General features: G+C 36.4%; 1 protein-coding gene across 2 annotated transcripts in view; it reads left to right on the forward strand.

Moving 5' to 3' along the window:
* The window catches only part of ANKRD50 (ankyrin repeat domain containing 50), a 38,789-nt gene extending 26,565 nt beyond the window's left edge, over positions 1-12,224 (forward strand). For both annotated transcript variants that reach the window (XM_072937833.1, XM_072937841.1), the window contains 2 exons: positions 4,095-7,645; positions 9,193-12,224. In XM_072937833.1, coding sequence (XP_072793934.1) covers positions 4,095-7,642 — 3,548 coding nt within the window. In that variant the 3' untranslated portion in view covers positions 7,643-7,645; positions 9,193-12,224. The remainder of the gene's footprint in view (positions 1-4,094; positions 7,646-9,192) is intronic.
* The last annotated feature ends 258 nt before the right edge of the window (positions 12,225-12,482 follow it).

Consider the following 12,482-nt stretch of genomic DNA (forward strand, 5'->3'; position numbering starts at 1 on the left):
TTATTTTTTGAGCCTTATTCCTTTTGCTACTTATTAACCCAGTTCTGTGGTTTTAATTGCTGTATACTATTTCTTCCCATGAATAAATCTCCAGTTTTCCCATTGTCCTATTCATGGACACTTAGATTATCTCAATTTTTCACTATAACAAAAATGCTTCATGAACATGCTTGAACACATCTTCTTGTGCGCCTGTGCTAAAGGTTTACATGATAAACCTGGACACATAATTACTAGACTATAGAGTGTGTACATTTTGAGCTTTTACTTAATTTTGCCAGACTGCTGTCTGATGTGCTGGAAATAACTTACGCTCCTACCAGCAGCACATGCGATTTCCCTTTTCTCTGTATTCTCATCAGTTGACATTTGTTATTTTCAGATCTGCTTTTTCTGCATTAGGGTCTTGGGCTTGATCTTCCCTCTGACTGGAGTGAATTTCTCCTGAACTTCTTACTGTCTTAACATTTCAGCCTCTGCTCAGATGTCAGTCTTAGGCAGACTTCTCTGTGTTTTTCTATTCTATTTCTATTTTTGCCTCCTCAGCTACTTAGCCACACACTCTTTATGTCTTGTTTCATTTTCTTCATATGTCTCATTATTGTTTAAAATTGTTTGTATTTTATATTTGTTTTCTTACTTGTGTGTCTCCTCCACTAGGATATAGTCTCCGTAAGAACAGGACATTTGCTTGTCTTGTCTGCTACTGTGTCTCCGCAGCAGCTAGAACACAGCTGGGAACAGGCAAAGAAATGAGTTTGTGTCTCTTTGAACCATGTCTTGGTGGAAAAAGCAGTGACCCAGGAAGGAATAAGGAGGAAGTGAATATGGCCCTGTTCTCTTTCCATACTCCTTCTAAAATGCTGTTAATTATTAAAAGTGCAGGGCTGTGATGAGCGTTGGACTATATCTCTATTGATGATAGATATGGAATTTGGGGGTCAACACTGAAGAATATTACTGAAGTTATGAATACGTATTGTCAAGTTGCTTTCCAGAAGGTATACATCATATTATATATCTACCTGAGAGTGTTCGTTTCTCAGAAATTCTACCAGTAGTGAATTACTTATTTTCATATTTACAAATTTAGTGTGTGAAATTTAGTTTTATTTGCACTTCTTATTTACTGTTGATTTCTCTCCTCTTTATGCTTATTTTATCAGTTTGTCTTTTTTTCCTGTGAATTCTTATTTTCTCACCTTTACTGTGTCTCCTTTAGGAAGTTAGTGATATTCTAATTGATTATTAAGAGAGCTTTTGTTTCATATTTTATTAATCTTTGCAACTATTTTCTTCAGCTTTTTAAAATTATCATAATTCTTTTGAAGTCTATTGTATGTAATGTAATGTATTGTCCTTTAATATCTAATATTCTTATTTTTATATTTAGTGATTTTCATCCATATAGTATATATTCTACTGAATGGTGTGAAATAGACTCTAACTTGGATACTTTATCAAACCACAGATTTTCTCAGCACTACTTATGGGCTCGCATTAGTTATACATGCTTCTTTTATCATATGTTAAGTTTCAGTTTAAGTGCATGTATATATATCATTTTGTATTACTGATATATTTCTAAGCCATCTGTCTGCTCTTCTAAACTATCTGTCAGCATTTTTAGGCACTGTCACATTGCTTTAATATTTAAAATTTTTTTGTACAATTACTTCCCAGTCCTCCTTGCCATCAATGTTATTATTTTAAAAGGTATATTTTACCTTTATTCCTCGAGATTGACTTTAGTAGCTTTTTAAAATTCTAACTACCAATGATACAAAAAATTATTAAATAGGGTTAAAATTTAGGAAATTTTTGATATTTAAAATATGCTTTCTTTCCATCCACAAACCTGGCATATTTTTTCACTTACTCAACTTTTTAAAAACCTTTTTTTCAGTGTTCCTTATATATATCCTACACATTTCTTTCTGCTTTTTACTGATGCTCTAAGTTGAAATGTATGGATTTTGCACTGAGAGGTATGCATTCCAAATTAGAACTGGCAGGTGCAAGTTATCTCACAGGCTTGACATAGAAAGACGTGTACATGATCAGCACTGAAGTTCTGCTTTGAAAATAACTGACTCTCTATAAGTGCTGTTCTCCTATATTTCTTTCTTAAGAACCAAACCTGTTACAATGGAGCTTTAGCCTAGTTTCTGTCTTAATTAACTCAAGTTTCAACCATGGTATCTTAGTTAAATAGGTTTAAATTATACATATTTATTCATAATAAGCATTATAATCTTTTATGTAAATCAGTATCTACAAGATCACTTTGGAAACTTTAAAACACCCTAAGATATTATTTCTTAAATCCTTCTTATTAGCAACATGCCAGGTGTTTTCCAGCCTAAATTATTTTAATGAATTTAGAAAGCCAAAAGTAAATGAACACACAAAAAGGCAAGTTAATCTCTTATCTACAAGTTAATCTCATACCTACTTACTACACTAGTAAGTGTAGATTGTTACAAATTTCTGGGCATTTTTAAACTCTCCTTAAATAAGGTGTGTCTTTTTCATAATTAAAATTTATCTTTTGAAATGAATTCTGCTGAGAATAATCAGTTATATGTTTAATTATAATCAATCAGTTGTATGTATGGACATATGTATGTAATTACAGATTCCATTTTATGTATATACATCTATATATAATTATAGATTCCATTTTTTACATAGATTTAGAGGTTTGCAGATTTGTTATTTCTTCATGTGTCATTCTTCGTAGGTTGTGTTTTTCACTAGATTTATCCAGTTCACCTAAATAATTCAAGATTAGAATCACAAAATTTATCAGCTCTCTCTCCAGACCTGTTATTTGTCTTCAGTGGTCTCTGTTTCCATCTGGCTGGCCATGTCAGAAATGAATGTCAACTTTGACTCCTCCTCTTTTTCGTTCTCCACACTCACTGAGCTCTATGCAGTCTAGCCCTTATTAATAATTTCCAAATCAGCTTTTATTTTTATCTGCTGCTGCTGCTGCTTTGGTTGTTCAGGCTTGTAGTGATTCTTACCTAGGCTTTATCAGAGCCTCTGTAAACGGTTTTGACTCTAGTGGTCAAAATTCCTCACTGACTTTTCATTACCAAATGTGTCTCATCTCCTCATATAGTACCTGGCATATAGTAGATGATATATATATTTGTTTTATTCCATCAAGTAAAAAGAGTATTTTACTCAGTATTAATTGACCATAACTAATCTTTACTGAATTTCTACATTTATACCTCTTAAGAGAGTTCATTCACTCAGCATTCATTCACTCAAATTTTTTCTTCTGTAAGATGAATTACACAATCATCTAATAAACTCATGTCTATAAAACAGGATATCGTCTTCCTTCAGAAAATGAAATTATGGTTCCCTTTAAAGAACTCAAAGTGAATTTTGAATAGCTGTAACTAGTAATCTTTAGGTTGGTTTGAATTTTAATAAGTTTCTTTATTTTCACAATGCTGAAGTTTTATTAACATAATTTAAGTTGCATCTTCAGATTCCAACTATTTATTGACAATCTGAAATTTAATCATTTTAATTTGATAGCATATAAAATAATGTAATTTAAAGGCAGTGACATGTGATATTCAAATTGGATGCAAATATTCAATCCCATAATTAAGACGTGTACATTCAGTTATGTGGATAAAATATGTAAATTTTCACATGAAAAAGATCAGCTTATAAAAACAAATGAACTTCATTTACGTATTCTGCAGCTTTTTTTTTCTTAGTCATTTGGGGGATCAGAAAATCTTAACAAGGTGCTTGGATATGTATATGAGATGTCTAATGCTCAGTTTAGTATCTCATCATTGAAGTTGAGAGGAGCACTGAGCCACTAAACGAATAAGAAGTACTTCCATTTGTAGACAGGAAAATGAAATAGTTCATCTGCCATCCATATGTTTTTCCAGCAGGAAAAGAAAACTGATTTATATACCTCTAGGTATTGATTAATTTGTTTGCTAGTATTAATTGATTTATTATTGATTTGTTTGCTTATTTATCACACACTGAAGACATTCTCTTTGATAATCATCTTGAATTGATGACGTCCACTTTTTTTGTCTTTCCTCTAGGTTTTCGAAAAATAAGTTTAGATGACCTTCGGAAGGCATATATCGTTAAGGATGTTCAACAGTACATTCTTCATCGTTTAGATCAAGAAGAAGCTTTGCGACAGCACCTCACAAAAGAGACTGCAGAGATGTTAAACCAGCTGCATATTAAAAGTAGTGGGTGCTTTCTTTATCTAGAAAGAGTTCTCGATGGAGTTGTAGAAAATTTTATTATGTTAAGAGAGATTCGTGACATCCCAGGAACTCTAAATGGTCTGTATCTCTGGCTGTGTCAAAGACTTTTTGTAAGAAAACAGTTTGCAAAGGTTCAGCCTATTTTGAATGTGATTCTTGCAGCCTGCCGACCTTTGACCATAACGGAATTATACCATGCGGTATGGACCAAAAATATGTCATTAACCTTGGAAGACTTTCAACGCAAGTTAGATGTCCTCTCCAAACTTCTTGTTGATGGACTAGGAAATACGAAAATACTGTTTCACTATAGTTTTGCAGAGTGGCTTCTGGATGTGAAACACTGCACTCAGAAGTATTTATGTAATGCAGCAGAAGGACACCGAATGTTGGCTATGAGTTATACCTGTCAAGCCAAGAATTTAACACCATTGGAAGCACAAGAATTTGCATTGCACTTAATTAATTCAAACTTACAGTTAGAGACAGCTGAGTTAGCTCTGTGGATGATATGGAATGGTACACCTGTCAGAGACTCCCTGTCTACTTTAATACCCAAGGAACAAGAAGTGCTACAGCTGTTGGTTAAAGCTGGTGCTCATGTCAACAGTGAAGATGATCGCACATCATGCATAGTCCGACAGGCCTTAGAAAGAGAGGATTCCATTCGGACATTATTAGATAATGGAGCTTCTGTGAATCAGTGTGATTCGAATGGGAGGACATTATTGGCTAATGCTGCTTACAGCGGCAACCTTGATGTAGTGAATTTACTTGTATCCAGGGGAGCAGATTTAGAGATAGAAGATGCTCATGGACACACACCACTTACCCTAGCTGCCAGACAGGGACATACCAAGGTGGTTAATTGCTTGATTAGCTGTGGAGCAAATATTAATCATACTGATCAAGATGGCTGGACAGCATTAAGATCTGCTGCTTGGGGTGGTCACACTGAGGTGGTTTCTGCACTGCTTTATGCTGGTGTAAAAGTGGATTGTGCGGACGCTGATAGCAGAACTGCTCTGAGAGCAGCAGCCTGGGGAGGACATGAGGATATTGTCCTGAATTTGCTCCAACATGGTGCTGAAGTCAACAAAGCTGATAATGAAGGCAGAACTGCTTTGATAGCAGCAGCCTACATGGGACACAGAGAGATTGTGGAACACCTGCTGGACCACGGAGCAGAAGTGAATCACGAGGATGTGGATGGAAGGACTGCACTCTCTGTAGCTGCGCTTTGTGTTCCCGCAAGTAAAGGGCATGCATCAGTTGTTAGCCTCTTAATCGATCGAGGTGCTGAAGTAGATCATTGTGATAAAGATGGCATGACTCCGCTGCTGGTAGCTGCCTATGAAGGACACGTCGATGTGGTTGACTTGCTTCTAGAGGGGGGAGCAGATGTAGACCACACAGATAACAATGGTCGTACACCCCTCTTAGCAGCAGCTTCTATGGGTCATGCTTCGGTTGTAAACACACTTTTGTTTTGGGGTGCAGCTGTGGACAGCATTGACAGTGAAGGGAGGACAGTCCTCAGCATAGCTTCAGCCCAAGGAAATGTTGAAGTAGTACGTACTCTCCTGGATAGAGGGTTAGATGAAAACCACAGAGACGATGCTGGATGGACACCTTTGCACATGGCAGCTTTTGAAGGTCACAGGTTAATATGTGAGGCACTTATTGAACAAGGTGCTAGAACAAATGAGATTGACAATGATGGGCGGATACCCTTCATACTAGCTTCACAAGAGGGTCATTATGATTGTGTTCAAATATTACTGGAAAATAAATCGAACATTGATCAGAGAGGTTACGATGGAAGAAATGCACTGCGGGTTGCTGCGTTAGAAGGACACAGGGACATTGTTGAATTACTTTTCAGCCATGGAGCCGATGTTAACTACAAAGATGCCGATGGGAGGCCCACACTTTATATTTTGGCCTTAGAAAACCAACTTACGATGGCTGAGTACTTTTTAGAAAATGGGGCAAATGTAGAAGCAAGTGATGCTGAAGGAAGGACAGCACTTCATGTTTCCTGCTGGCAGGGCCACTTGGAAATGGTGCAGCTTCTGATCACCTACCACGCTGACGTCAACGCTGCAGACAATGAAAAGCGCTCTGCTCTGCAGTCTGCAGCCTGGCAGGGCCACGTGAAAGTGGTGCAGCTTCTGATCGAGCACAGTGCCGTGGTCGACCACACGTGCAATCAGGGTGCCACTGCGCTCTGTATTGCGGCCCAGGAAGGGCACATTGATGTTGTGCAGGTTCTGTTGGAGCATGGTGCTGATCCAAACCACGCTGACCAGTTTGGACGCACTGCTATGCGTGTTGCCGCCAAAAACGGACATTCTCAAATAATTAAATTATTAGAAAAATATGGTGCATCCAGTTTGAATGGCTGTTCTCCATCTCCTGTACACACCATGGAGCAGAAACCTCTACAATCGGTGACTTCAAAAACGCAATCACTAACAATTAAGTCGAATAGCTCTGGCAGCACGGGTGGAGGGGATGTGCAGCCATCGCTGCGCGGGTTACCGAACGGGCCAGCTCACGCCTTCAGTTCTCCTTCAGAATCGCCTGATTCAACAGTTGATCGGCAGAAGTCATCATTGTCAAATAATTCCTTGAAAAGCTCAAAAAATTCGTCTTTGAGAACCACTTCATCTACAGCAACGGCTCAGACAGTGCCAATTGACAGCTTTCACAGCCTGTCATTTACAGAGCAAATTCAGCAGCATTCACTGCCGCGCAGTAGAAGTCGGCAGTCGATCGTTTCCCCGTCTTCCACAACGCAGTCCTTGGGGCAGAGCCACAACTCACCCAGTAGCGAGTTTGAGTGGAGCCAAGTAAAGCCCAGTTTGAAGTCAACTAAGACAAATAAAGGGGGGAAATCAGAAAATTCCGGCAAATCTGGGTCAGCTGGGAAAAAAGCGAAACAAAATAATTCTTCACAGCCAAAGGTTTTGGAATATGAAATGACTCAGTTTGATAAAAGAGGACCTGCAGCCAAATCTGGGACCAGTGCACCATCTAAACAAATGCCCACAGAATCGCAGTGCAAAATCACGATACCTTCAGCTCAGCAGGAAATTGGTCGATCGCAACAGCAGTTTCTTATTCACCAACAAAGTGGGGAACAGAAGAAGAGAAATGGAATAATGACAAATCCAAATTATCATCTTCAGAGCAACCAGGTTTTTCTTGGTAGGGTCTCAGTCCCACGAACAATACAAGACAGAGGGCATCAGGAAGTGTTAGAAGGATATCCTTCCTCGGAGACGGAGTTAAGCCTCAAACAAGCCCTGAAGCTTCAGATTGAGGGCTCTGACCCTAGCTTCAACTACAAGAAGGAAACACCGTTGTAAGAGGTAAGGTTTCATCAACATAAAGAATAAATATCAAAAGCACAGTTCCCTCTCCTTAGAACACTCCCTTCCCTAATTCCCAGGGCCAGTTCCCTCACCTCGTCACTATTTGTGTCATTTGTGTCGTCTTCTCAGCAAGAGCCTCCCTCGTCCCTCTTTCCAGTTTGAATTCTCCCGCCTCCGGCACTCCCTTTCCCCCTTTCCTGCTGACAGCGGCGCAGTACTTACTATTTCACACACTTCATACATTTTATTTATTACTGTGTTCATTGTTAGTCTCCTCCCAACTAAAATGTAGTCTTTGTGAGGGTCGGGATTCTTCTCTTTTGAATTCCATGTCCTGGGACTGACAGTAGTTTCTCAGTAAAAATGTGTTGAGTAAGTGAACAAATGAGTGAGTGAATGAATATACTATTTGTGGGTCTCAGATTAAGAATTCCTTCCTATATAGTCATTTCCCCTCTTAAAGGTTCTTTGATGGTAACAAGCAGGGGCCATGTCTGTAATACTCCCTTTTGGGTTTGAATAAAGTTGTGTACGTAGTGTCTAGGTAGGTGGGTAGTGAAGGTTCCTGTCCTTTCTTTATTCACCCTGGGAGAAATAAAAAATTAATCAGCAAAATGTAATTTTTATTGTGAAAGATGTCTTAAGAATCTTCTGGGTAAAATTTACACATACCAAGAATAGGTGTAGAAAGTTGATAAATGGATATCTTGGAAAGAGGGTATTTATTTAGAGCCCAGTGTATTTAGACATAAGAATTAAATGTTTAAACCTCAAAATAAAGTTACATTTATTAAATAAAAAGATTTTTTCTCCTTTCCACCACAATGGACGCATCACTAATTATAATAAAGAGGAAGTTAATGGGAAAATAGACACATAATTTTATGTTATGGATACATTTTCAGAAGTACACGTCTCATATTAGAGATAAATTTCAAAGACTTCATTAGGAATTTGTACTGGCTTCTCCAGGTGTATTTATCCCACTTTGCTCTGTCATTTTTCATCCTCTAACAAAATTGTGTTCTTTCCTTTAGCAAACTGAAATCTCTTTCTTTTGCTTTTTTTTTTTTTTTCATTTTCGGAGTTATATTTTAAGGATGTTTTATTTAAGTGAAACATTATTATAAGTAAATTTCCTATACTTTCTAATAATAAACACCTTTCCATGTGAATTTATGAACTGCTCAACTATCATTCAAAATTAATTTGTATAAAAGTTAATTCATTCTCCAATATCGTTTATTTTAAAAATATTTAGTTCATCTCTCAACTCTCCAACTCATTGTTCAACTCTCCAACTCTCTTGAAAGCTTTCATGAAGGTTAAGTGTAGATCAATATTAATAATTAACACAGATGAATTAAGGTAAACACTTTGTGGAATCTTTAAAAGTGATTTATACATTAAATAATGAATCGCTAATGGGTCTTCTTTTGTGCTTTACATAGTAAATATATATATTATGTAGGGTTTTAAAAGTATGTGTAGTTATATAATAAGTGTAGTGTAGAAATTAATTTTTTTTTTAACTTTTGCACTAGTTTCCTGTTCTGTGAAACAGAAGACATTGTGATTGGAGTGATTCTTCAGCTACTGGATGAAAACATCAAATGCCTGTTGATTTGCTGGAAAAAAAAATGAAGAATGTGATATCTGCAGTAAAGTTACCTTAATTACTGTAATGTGCCTAAATAGTAAGGCTGCCTTCTCAATGTAACCCTCTGTGCTTAACAAATTTCATTTTGTGTGCTTTATATTCACTACCCAAGAATAAGCACTTTTTTTTCAATGCAGATATATACTGCAGTTCCTCTAAAAGCTGAAAAATTTTGAGTAAAGCATTTTAAGTTAAGATTTGATAAATGTGCATGTGCCATGATCAAATATATATGAAAAGGCAGTGTTCCTTGTATTTATTTTTTTCTTTCTGTGGCAAACGAAACTTAAGCATAGTGTTTCAGTCACATTTGCCTTGTTGTAGTGTATGTTTCCTGTATCCTTAAAAATGTCATTCAATAAAATAAATCATACAACTATTTTATGTTCACTACACCTTCAGCATTGGTTATAAACTGTGTTTCTATTTAATGCCACACTGAGATGAAAAAAAAATGGTTTTGTGAAAGACTTTTTTAAAGTGTAGTATTTTAGGGAGCTGCTCTAAGTAGTTTAAATTTGGATTTCACAGTAGCATCCTCCTAATCTTCAGCTAAAGTTTCAAAAGAAAGAAAGAAAAGAAAAAAAATTCACACAGACTGTAGGCAGAACAAAGTTCTGTTTCATTCACTAGGATGCAATTTCACCTTCCACTCACTTGTCATTCCACCTCCAAGAAGACAGATGATCATTCCTGAGGCATGAAAATTCTCAGGGACAAAGCCAGGCCTCAGTGGCACATGTGTGTAGCGGGAGATGCACCTGTCGATCTGAGGGTAGATTTCTGATCCCTGAACAATTCATTGACTACTCTTATCTCTTCCATTCAGTTAAATAAAATATAATTTGTCACTCTAAATTTTAATGCTGGCTTCTCTGTGTTTTGTAAATCACTGCATGACCAAAATAGCCCCCACCCAAAATCAGTTAGATTAATTTTAGTGATTCGTTGGATGAATATTCTTGGTGAATATGTGTTCTCTTCATGGGTGACAGCACTAACCTTTCAGTCAGAGCACAGGTGTATTTTTTTATTGCTATTTGATAAATATTAGTAATAGATTTGCACTTTTCTGTCCACATACTCTTTCCTGTTTTCCTCTTTGGACAGTTGCTTCCAGAATAATGGATGTAACCAAGAAAAACAAACTTGATTGCTCAAATGAGCATGTGACCACAGCCTTAGCCTCCAGGATGGACTCTAAACCAGTTGAGCTAGTTTAGATGGGTTATGTGCATGTCTGGAAAGGTTAGAATGTATTGTTCAGAAACCAAGGTTTGTAGGTTTGATCTATGAAAACGCCTGGGATCTTACAAAACCCACGTTTTATTCTTTCCATGTGCTGTTGATAAGGAGGAATAAGGAAAGAGAATTTGGAGATTCAGCACAAAACCATTGCTACTACTGGAAAAAATCTTTAGAAGATGTCTTAGTAACAGAGGTCAGTAATGTCATCTTCATGTATGAAGGACACATGTGGTGCGTTGTTCACGGAAATAGAAATGTGTAATTGATTGCGATAAATGTTTCACTTGATCTTTGTGTAAGGCTTTTATTTTGCTTCTGTTTTTTTAAGTCAGCAAAGCACATGTGTTTATGTCATCAGTAAGTTATAATCAGGAATAGGAGATAAGTTGGTAAGATCAATCAATATTAAGGTGACATGGCAATATTGATAACTCGAATGTGAATGTTTCAAGTATTGAATTTTTGTCCCCATGGGACATTTATTAAATACACTTAATAGGACTCTTGCAAAGTAGCCTTAAAAGTGTTAATGATTCTGTTAATAAATATGGACACATACTATTATTAGAACCAACTTTGGTCATATCTCAAACACAGTGCATTTACGTAATTCTAGAAGATGAAGCTCTAATTTCTTAGTAGGTGTATTTTTCTTTAGAAAGAGAATCCTGAAAGCTGCCGGTTTTTCTATTAAACTTTGAATTATTGGAATTGTATTTATTTAATTTTATTGTTTTTACAAAAGTGCACCTTGTGGCCAAAGGGCAAAGATATGACTCATTACATGAGGGACTTATGTTTTTGGAAGAGCTAAATGTTTTCATATCCATTCTATATACACTTGAAACAGCTGTAGGAAGAGAAACTGTTGGGAAAATATGACTTTCAAAAGTAAGTATTCCTTTGGATGTTTTTATATTAATTAAGCTTTGGAGTAGAATAGCAGTGGCTTTCAGTTCGGGTAAGGATGATAAGGGGGAGCTGAAGATGCCCTGCTTTTCTTACTGGTTTTGGTGGGGATTTATTTAATACTATGACTGAAAATGGCTTCTGCTCCATTAAGAAGAGTAAAAATAGTCCCGCAACTATAAAGCTCCTCAATAGCTATTTTTAAAATAAAAATGTTTAAATTTTGTAAATCACCTGATGCCACTACACGACTATGATGCCATCTGCTTATAACATTTTTATACCATTCCATCTGCACTCATTCCCTAGAAGTCATGAGTTGATAATAAGGGAAGTGATAAAAAAATACAGTAATGAAAGATAAAAATGTCAATGTTTGTAGGTTTTGGAAGGAAGACTGACCAGGACGCAGTGTGTGCTGCAAAGTACAGCCAGTTATGCCCCTCACCCTCACCCTCACGCTGACCGGAATCCTCACCAAAAGTAGTTCACTGCTTGAAAAACAGGAGCAAATACTTTTCTCAATATTGTTTGGCTATGCAAATGTTTGTTTTGCTTAGTGTCCTCCATTTACACTTCTCTGCAGATGTAGTTACAAATGCTTTTTTTAAAATTTTTCCCTTGGTTTGAGGTATGTAAATAGCCTAAAATGTACATTGAATTTCACATTGTAAAAGTTTTATTTTATTCCTTGTATTATATTAAGCAAAAATCCCTATGTATATGAAAGTGCATAATAAATATATTTGCTTTACAGAGGATATCTTGTTTTAATTTCATCTTTGAGCGAATAGAACATGCATGACATGCTTACACTAAAAACAACTGTTAGTTGTTTTAAATTATTAACTTAAGTAAATATTGAGCAAATGATTTTGAAAATATTTTACACAGAAAAAAAATGAGATATAAAAAGTTTCAAAGGAAGGTAGAAAAACAACAAAAAAAATCTAGCCTTTGTATCGTCCTAAAGCTTCTGTAAAGACATATTCTCCCCCCCACCAATAACATAACATG

This window comes from Vicugna pacos, chromosome 2, assembly GCF_048564905.1.
Source record: "Vicugna pacos chromosome 2, VicPac4, whole genome shotgun sequence".
Lineage (NCBI taxonomy): Eukaryota > Metazoa > Chordata > Mammalia > Artiodactyla > Camelidae > Vicugna > Vicugna pacos.